The following is a 9962-nucleotide window of genomic DNA, read 5'->3' on the forward strand; positions in this document are numbered from 1 at the left end:
TACGCTTGCGCTTAGAGCCAAAACTCTTTTATGAGCTAGAACCAGCATTGCAAATATCTATTCTCGCTCACATGCCGTTAAGGTCCTCTACCAGCTCAAAGTGGCAGACAAAGTATTCTCAAGATCTTCCATAACATGGTCAAGAGCTTCTAGCTTTTCGTTTTCCACATAATAATCTTTATATTCACTATTTACAATTGTAGCCATTCAGTCAGAATTACATTCTTAGTTCCAACTATCGTTCGAACACATCGTACATACATGCACGAATAATTAATGCCTATCATTTATGCATCCTATTTACATAGACTCCATCATATTAATGAATAATTTCAAGTAAGGCTTCGGAATCAAAATCACTACGTTTCCAATCATCCTCCAAAATCCTAACTTAAAACTATCATTAATATGATTGTCATATGCAAATCAATTCTATGAAGTTACAAAACTTCTATAACTACCCACAAATTTAACTACCCACAAAGAACACAGCGGTAAGAAGCAAAATTATCTAACATCTAATAGAATAACAAGGTTTTCACATAATACAACTATACATTACACTAAGCAATATATACAAAGAAAAATATCAACATGGAAAGAGATATTTACATCTATAAAAAAATCTCACAATTAATCTAAGAAATAATTAGGAAATGTCCCTTCTAATCTATGCCCAAAACATCCGAGAAAAACGAAGGTACATTTGCCAACCATGGAAAAACTTTGGAGAGCTCATGTCGCCATTAAGGCGCATTCACTCGCGCCACGTAGCGACAATCTAAGGGCCAAGCTGAAGCAACTAATCCTATACTCCCAAAAAGCTTCCACCAGCCTCCTATAACCCGGACCACGCGACCTCCCATAACCGACTAACACTCGCTTGCCATTCAGTAAGAGTGTTCAACAAAGCCCGGCACCTTCTCAAAATCCGCATAAGATAACCATTATCATGATTTCCTCAGATCATCCGATCACCTGACCATATGTGATACTAAATCACCATCAAGCCATCGAAAATCAGCTAACTCTTTCATACTAGCCTTTTCAGCCTAGCTCTTCCTTCGTTCGTTTCTGGGTTGCGGTCCGTATAACGATCATAGCCCGCAACAATGCGTAACTAAATTGGATCACTTATAATCCATAATAAACAAAATGGAAAATACATAAATTTCCATGATTCATGCAACAAATGCAGATAAAAATGGATTACCTACAACCTACATAGACATAATTGAAAAAAAGAAACAAATTCCTTTTTTTTTTTTTTTTGGGTCAACGGTCAAAGCCAACGGTCAACGCTCAGTCAACGGTCAACGGCGTCGGTCAACGAGTCAACGGCCGTCAACGGTCAGCGGGTCAACGGCTGGTCGCCAGACCGGCCGGACGGCCGGGCCGGCCGCAAGCCGTTCGCGTGAACCGCCCCGCACGTGTTTCACTTGCACATTGGCCGACGCTAACAAGACGTTAGCCACATGAGCCACACGCTGCGTTTGCCCACATGGTCAGCCGTCGGGTGCCGGCGTGACCTCTCGCAGTCGCTGCTTGGGATGATTATCGTGGCCATCCAAGCGGTTACCTACCGTTGGATGACGCCATGGTGACGTCATCGCGTGCCGCGCGCGGCCGCCGGCGCGCACGTGCCGGTTCGTCACCGCGCCAGCGCACGCGCCGGCCATAGCGCGTCGCGCGTGCGCCACGCGCAGCGGCTTGTGGCCGCGCGTGCAGGGCGCGTGCGTCTTTCCGCGATGCACACATTTCGCCGGACTCGCCTCGTCGTCGCCCACCTAGTGTGCCTCATTTGATTCCAACTTACGGAAACTGTGAAAATGGCCGAACAAGGTTTCCGGGTGCTCGGATTTTCGCCCTGATCCGTACGGAATAAGATTTTTCGATAATCAATCAAAACATCAAATTGATCGGAAAACGTGTGAACTAGGGCTCCGATACCAATGTTGGAAATGACTAATCTCGAAAACCGGATTCGACACTTAATCAAATCCCTAAATCAATGCGGAAGACGAAGCTCCGGGAAAACACGCATCACCGATCGTAAAGCACACCACTGAGTCGAGCGTACCTTCATAGCCACATTAAACACCGTCGTCATGGAGGAAGAACCGGCTCGATGAAGCCTTAAAGGGAAGAAATTGGAAGCCGTATGCCCACTGCTCTTCTGGGAGAGAAACGCGCGGGAGAAGCGACGTTGATTGTGCCAAAGGGTGCGTTTTCTCTCCCTTTTATACCTTCCCCATCCACGGCCCTATTCCCGTGGGCCGGGCTTTTTGGGCCCAACTTGGGTGGACGGGCCAACTCGCCCATCTCATAAATCCACGTTTTGAAATCATTTGTTAGGATGATTGCCTTTGAACCGTACACGCTCATTCGTAAAGTTAATGTTGCTGATTTAAGTGTCTTGATTCTTTGATCTTGATCAAATCATGTATTTGGATTCAAAAGTAGATTTCTTCGTGAAAATGTAGGTGTTTACATGTTTTGTATGCCATAAAATTTTTGTGGAAAACTCACATCTCTAGATATGCATGAACATACTCTTATTGTGTAATGCTTGCTTGTCACTTTGCTATTACTACACCATTGTGACTTGCTCCTTTATTTTAAAAAAATCATATGGCATTAGTTTCATTAAGTTTGAAATTCCGTATGGTGTTCAAAAGAGAGCTTGATTAGAGTACCATTGATGCACCCAAATTCTCATTGAACATTTCGAGGTATTTCACAATTTTAATGAAGTTAATGACATATTCTGAAAATTCTCAAAACCTGAAAATTTTAGATGTTGATCTGAGTTTTCTTTTGATATCAAGTTTGTTGGAATAAGTCATGTTTGATAGTTCAAAGGACTTGATTAGTGTGTAGACATTATCCGCATCCGGGTCCTAAAATTCATTTCCCAAGGACATTGTACGTGTCTCAAAATTTCAATAAATTTAATATCATTGTTTGTTATCACTTGTAACTTAAAAATTTTCTTTTAAGGACTAAATTGCAATTTTTCAAAACTTGTGTCCTTGATTGCAATTTTTCAAAATTGTGTTCTTGGTTGCAAATTTTTAAGAAGTTTGATCTTTCGGTTTTCTTTCTTGTATGCATGCTTAAATGATTGCATTTTTCCTTGATTGTGCAATTGACCCGTTTCAATTCACTTTCATTGATTGATTGATTGATTGATTGAGAACCAAGGTCTTATGACCTAAGTGCATGAGCTTATATTTCTTTTGCATGTGTTTTCTATATGTATGGCTTATGACTAATGCATGTACACGAGGTAAACCAAAAGGACACACCTACACACAAATTTTAGTCGTTCGCTTTGTCCACCGCTACGAACATAAGGGATGACCAAATACCAATGGCTAAAAACAATCAATTAGTGGTTATACGACGGCTAAAAATGCAATGAATTCTCAAAGGCCAATTCTAAGGCATGCCTTGTGCTTTGAATTTCCTTGAAATGTTTGCACTTATCTGATTGTGTTTGATTGCATCATTGATTGTTGTTTTCGCATTAGTTAGTATTATACTAATTCCAACAAATCGACCCATGGAGGATGATTATAGGGACTTGAAGACGGTACGATTTCTAATGTTCAATTTGGCTTTGATAATTTGTACTAATTCATTTCCCGATATATCTCTTGGGCTTCCTTTTGTGTTATACAGATACCCGATGAGTTGTGAGTCTACTTTAGTTGTACTTTGAATTGTTTTTCTTTACTTCTTTATTTTTTTGTCTTGAGTGTTTATTTTTTGTAACGCAATTTCAATGTACTTGATTGATTATTTCTTTCATTTCAATAGTTAGAATAGAGATACACGAATGAACCATCAATGTGTTATCACTTAGTATCAAAAAATTGAACTTGTACAAAAAAAATGTAAAAGACTGCTTGACCACCTTAAATAACAACCATACTCATAAGTACCAAAAGGGTGCTAATAGAAATATTTAGAGTAACCCAAGTCCCCAAACCCACGAAATCTCTAGTTTTGTGAAATCAAGGAGGTCTCATAACCCTTGATTGGGTTTCTAGCCACCCCAAACAAAGAGGCTAGTTGTGACTCATAGATAATGTGTTGTTGGTTGTGACATTAGATACTGATTTGGGAGAATTCACATTCTCGATTGATGGATCCCTTGGATGAAAATTAAAGAATATGCTTTTGAGTTTTCTTTATGTGATGCACCTTAAGGACTGTCTATTAAACAAGTATCTCTAAACCTGTTCCTTAGTATCAAAAGCCCGCAAGGTTAGGTTGCAACAAGTGTTAAGTTTTTGACTTTCAAATTAGTGATAAGAGTATTTTGGACCACGCAAAATTTGTTTTAGGATTTTTTGAAGCAGGACTATAAAATGGATGTCAATGGATGTGTTACATAATACATCCAAAAACCTTATCCTTCTTTTTGTTTCTCATATCATCCTATTAGATCTTTAGATCTTGTGACTCCAAAGTGAATTTTTTTTTAGAGCTTTTGAATTGTACTCTTGTACTTATTGAAAATAGTAAAACCCCGCTCTCTCCCCATTGTCTTCCGGTCCAAGACTCTAACTAAACCTTCCCAAAATGACAATACCTTCATCTTGATTCTCCATTGACCAAAATTGTTTTGGCCCTTCAAAGGTGCCACTTTGAATTTGATAGATGCCATATCAAATAAAAAGACCGAAATTCCTTTACTCTAATACTAATTTGTTGAAAAAAATGTCAAAAGATACATTAATTGAAGCACAAATAGTAAATGATGAAAAGAAAATCAAAATCACATGAGAAGCATGATATACGTGGAAATCCAAAATGGGAAAAACCATGGGGAGATAGAGGGTTTCACTATCTTCAACAACAAGTACGAGAGTATAATCCAAAAGCTAAAACTACTTGGTGAGCCACAAGATTTAAAGGTCTAATAGGAAGATAGGAAAAACAAGGAGAGGCTAAGGTTTTTAGATTGCTGTGTAACATGTCCCTTTCTATGGATGTTAGTGTTGTGAGTGTGTATATGACACATTCTAGGTAAAGCTCACTGCCAAATTGTGAAATTGATTCTTCAGTACATCCACGGTACCTCAAAATGTGTGTCTCGTTCTTTCAAAAGTTGTGATATAGGACATTCGGGTTGTTAGCTTCGTTGATTTTGATTATGCAAGCAATCTCGACAAAATGAGATTTTTGGATGCTTATACTTTTATGCTTGGCATTCCACGATTAGTTGGAAATCAATTTTGCAGATATAGTTGCTTTCTACTACCAAAGCAGAGTACACGGTAGTAGCTTAGCAGTGAAAAAAAAAAAAAAAGAGAGGTTGTACATAAATGAGATTTTACATACCTCAAAGAAGCTTTTAAAAAATTAATATAATTCAGTAACCATTTTCTCCTAATCTATATATTTGAAGGGAAATTACACCAAATGCCCCCATGAACTTTAGATGTAGTTCAAGTTTGTCCTCAATCTTTTTAATTATATTCAATACGCCCCCGAACTTTATTTTATTCCATTAGTCAATTCTCTACTACTTTTTGGTTAACATGTGCACTTTGAAGGTGTAATAGCGTATTTTTTTTTTCTCATTTCCTGAGGAAATCTCTTCTACCCGTAGTTGGTAAAAAGAAGAAGGTAGTACAGGAAATAGGATAAAACTAAACTAACTGAAATATTAATGAAAAAAATAAGTATCGACAATAATGAAAGATTTGATAAATATAGATGAAAATACTAATAAAACTACTAAGGTATTTTCAGAAAAATACAATTGAGTAAAATGGAAATAAGACTCAATAAGAAAAGGTCAACTTAAGAAACAAGTATTCATAATGTATTTTTAAATGGTTAATAATTAAAAATGATTGATTGATACAAATAAAAAATCACCTTCAATTTCGGTTAATCATTTTCTTAAATGAGTTTGAAAACATCCTTCTCCTTATAATTTTTTAAATATTTTTATCATTATCATTAGTCATTTTTTTACCGAGTCAACCTTTAAATATATAATGAGTAACCAATTGTCGTCATCTTGACCTTCTTATGTTGAGTTATTTTCCCTTTATCCAATTCATGTAATTCTTCTTCTCAAAATGTCTTATTTAGTTCCATTGAAGTGGCTATATTTATCATATATTAATTTTATATATGATTTTATGAATATTTTAGTTGATGTATTTTTGTCCATCTTATTTATAGAAATTCACATGAGATGAAAATACACTTTTACCCCTAAAAGTGCTGTGCAAACCATAACCAACCTCACTTGAAGTTGCCTAGGTTGGGAAAGTGACGCCTAAGATTGCACAACCTTAGGCAAGGCTGGGTCGGCACCAATGAGGCTCATCAATGGCCTAAGTTCTATCGGCAAAGGGTTGATATATTTTTTTAAAAGAAATAGTAAGAGTCATTTTTCTTTTTCTTTTCATAATAGTGAAAGTGTTTTACAAAGTATAGTTTTTTTTTTTTCCAAATAGCATTGAAATTAAAGTTGCTTCCCATTATGTTTTTAAATTATACTTTACTAAACACTATTTGTATTTTAGAAAATCACTTTCACCTAAAGTTCTTTGCATTTTTTAGAGGCTTTCCTCAAATGTGTTACCAAATACACCTGCAATTTTGAAGTGAAACAGAAGCAAGTTCAATATGGAGAATGGGAAGAAGAGAGTTGATCAGAAGTCTATATTGTGTTCTTGCATCAATTTGCTGGTTTTTATATGCCCTACGTACTTGCTTAGACATCGTCGTTAGTGCTCGTCCCATGTGGAAAATATTAGTGCTTGATAATGTCGTTTCGTGAGATACAATTTTCTTCTATTTGAGACGATGATAATGAGTGATGAAAATTATGAGAAACATTCACACGTGCCAGTTCACGCGTGAATTGATTCCTGACCTGGCACGTGTGAATTGATTCCTTGCTTTATTTGGAAAGTTGATTTTAGGAGTTTGCTAATTTGGACTACGAAAGTTCTACAAATTAAAGAATATGTTATTGACAGGCATAATTTACCAATTTAGGCTAATGGGTAGGATTTTTTCATTTAACTAATGGTCCCAGAGGCTGCAACTCCCCCTAAATTTTCTAATCAGGCCGACGGTAGCAGATTTACAGCAACAATTACAAGCACTAACAAACCACAGCCAAGATAGATATGATTTCCAAAAGCATTTCAATTAAAGGCAGATTTACAACGCGCATGGCAGCAAGAGGAGCAGTACCGGGCAATGCAGCCTCTCGACATGGTGGCTAAAGTGGGGAGATCAAAACACACGTTTCTTCCATGCTACAACTATTCAGCACCGACAGCGAAATAAGATCAGTTTATTACAAGACCATCAACAACAATGGGTGTGATGAAGCTGCACTTAAGGATATGACTTTAGAATTCTTTTCTAATCTATATAAGACGATAGGGTACCGGAATTATGACCCCATTTTGAATCAATGCTTGTCCATTGTTACACTGGAGATGAATGAGGGGTTGACTGTTGAACTAATGATGGAGGAAGTCCAAGAGTTGCTTTTCACGTAAAACAAAAGCCCCAGGCCCTAATGGGTTGAATGGCCTTTCTACCAATCTCACTCGGGATACCATTAAGCAGATCTTCTTCGTTTGTCCAAGCTTTCTTTCAAACTCGAGTCCCGCCTTCCGACCTAAACAAAACAATCCTATCCCTTATCCCCAAAGTCCCTAACCCGAATGCCTTGATCAATTTTGACCTATTAGTTTATGCAACTACGCGTACAAAATCATATCCAAAAAATAAAGAAAGTCCAGCTTAGTTTGAGCATAGCCTCTAAAGGGCTTTTCTTTGGGGATAGGAATCCCTATACACTCTAACTTGACTGCCTTGCATAGTTTAACAAGGTTTGTTCCTTCAAAAATGGGGTGTCAACAAATAAGTAGAGCAATCACAAGTAGCATAATTCAGCGAATTCACACTACAACAACACAAACATTTTAACAAGGCCTTAAAAGATAGACTATGATCAGCCAAAGCATACAATTAATAGTAGTTACTGGCGCAACCTATTCTTCATAAGCAAAATTGAGAAACTGATAACCTAAACCAAAGTAGTAGGCTATTCCTTAGCAAGTTTATGGTCAAATTTCATAAATGGTAATTCTTCCAAGATCACTTCATTAGTTTGAGTAATCCTCACCCAATTATTTGTAGGTTTGAACACCAGAAATAAGAAAATGATTATCAAACTAAGTCGTTGGGGGAAAAAACGTTAAGTCTTCAGAGATCCTAACGTGCTAACCCTGATGACACAGATAAACCAATGAACTGAAGAGACAGTTTGTTGTTTCTAGTCATTACATCACCCATGAATTCTTGATTTTTATTAAATATCTCTACCAAAAGCTGCAGCCACAACAAACAGTTCAATAATTAAGCCCTTCACAACCGATAATCATTAGGCATAATCGTCATTACCCAATGAGCCCATGATCCTTATGTTAATCTGTATCAAGGGACTACAGGAGTACTCAAATGTCCCATTGAAAGAACAAGACAGTTGAGTGAAAAGATTAAGCCCTTCACAAACCCCCCACACACACAATGGCATTTCGGCATTGATATCACTTGTGCCTTCAAGCGCTACAAACTTAATGGAAACAAGAAAACCATTCCCTGTGCCTTAAATTGCTACCATCACTCCAAACATTTCAATTCCACGGTAAAGATTACTAAGCAAACACGAAGCAATAAATCCGAACAAGCATCGAGAACGGACGGGTACGGAAAATAGGGAAAAGACAGCGCAACACTCACTTCATGAGGATGTCGTAGTACTCGGGATCCAAGGAAGAGAACAGGGCGTCCAGATCCTTTATCGCCATTATCGCTCTGTGCACCACTATCCAGTTCGCCGACTGCAAAGACCGCTACTTCACCACCTGGAAAGATCTACCGGTACAAGCAGCAAACACCTACCAAAAATAAAAATAAAGGGCGAACCTTGCATCGCTCGTCCCGCGTGTTCGGAGGCGATCCTTCAACGTCGGTCTTGAGAGCCTCCACCGGCTTCGACCTACACGCGACGAAACGAAACACAAGGAAATGCGGAGGTGGGTCAGCTCAAAATCGATCCAGCGAAATTGCGGACGGAAAGGCGGCAAGAGAGGGATTGAGGAGGGGAAGTTTACTGCTTGAGCAAGCTCTCGATATTGCGGGACTTGTGCTTGATCCTGGAGATGATGGCCTCCGCGTTGTCCGCCTCCACGAAGTCGTCCGTCGCCACCATCATTCCAGCAAAGCGCCAAAAGTAATTGCATAACCGGCACTTCGGGGCGGGTGGACAGGCGGAGGTTATTGGGGAGGTAGACGAGGGCGAGCCGGAACGCGACCGACGCGATGACCCATGTCCAGAACCCCGAGCGCGCACGCTTCTACTTCTTCGTCTCTATCTTCTGCTTCGTCATTTATCTCTCCTCCATTTTCGCCATCGTGGTTCGATGTGTTGGCGTCGGGTGCGTAGGCAGAGGCGAAGGCGGAGGAGACAGGGGCGACGGACTCCAACGCTAACGGAGGCAACCGGCGGAGGGGCGTCGGCGTCCAAGTCGGGTTCAGGGGAGGAGGCGGAGGCTATGTCGGCATCGGCGTCGACAACTTCGCGGAGGGGAGAGAGAGAGCATAGCAGACGTCGCGAGAGGGAGGAGGAGGAGAAGAGAAAGTGAGAGAGAGAAAAAAATTGTAGAAAATTCAATCGAGGAGAGAGAAATCTTTTGGGCGGGAGTCGTGACCTGTCTTTTCTTCTGCAGCGAGCCGAGCCGAGCCGAGCCCACCCCTTCATTTTCCAGCGGGTCTCACATGACGCATGTTGATCTTTGAGTGGTAAGTGCGCACCATGTCAGCAGATGACGTGACGCACACATACCACTTAATATTTTCTCAGGGGGAAGCTAGCCAGAGGCAGCTAGCACGCCACGTCCCACGTG

At 39.6% G+C, this 9962-nt stretch overlaps 1 protein-coding gene across 1 annotated transcript; it reads right to left on the reverse strand.

The window, feature by feature from the left end:
* Positions 1-7830: 7830 nt before the first annotated feature.
* Positions 7831-9376, reverse strand: LOC104446007 (actin-related protein 2/3 complex subunit 5A). The gene is made up of 4 exons (XM_010059924.3): positions 9171-9376; positions 8983-9055; positions 8797-8897; positions 7831-7891 (listed from the first exon to the last, which is right to left on the reverse strand). Exons 1-4 carry the CDS (start codon positions 9269-9271, stop codon positions 7876-7878), a joined length of 291 nt encoding a protein of 96 aa, XP_010058226.3. The 5' UTR covers positions 9272-9376; the 3' UTR covers positions 7831-7875.
* Positions 9377-9962: the final 586 nt, after the last annotated feature.

The sequence above is a fragment of the Eucalyptus grandis genome, chromosome 5 (assembly GCF_016545825.1).
Source record: "Eucalyptus grandis isolate ANBG69807.140 chromosome 5, ASM1654582v1, whole genome shotgun sequence".
Classification (NCBI taxonomy): domain Eukaryota; kingdom Viridiplantae; phylum Streptophyta; class Magnoliopsida; order Myrtales; family Myrtaceae; genus Eucalyptus; species Eucalyptus grandis.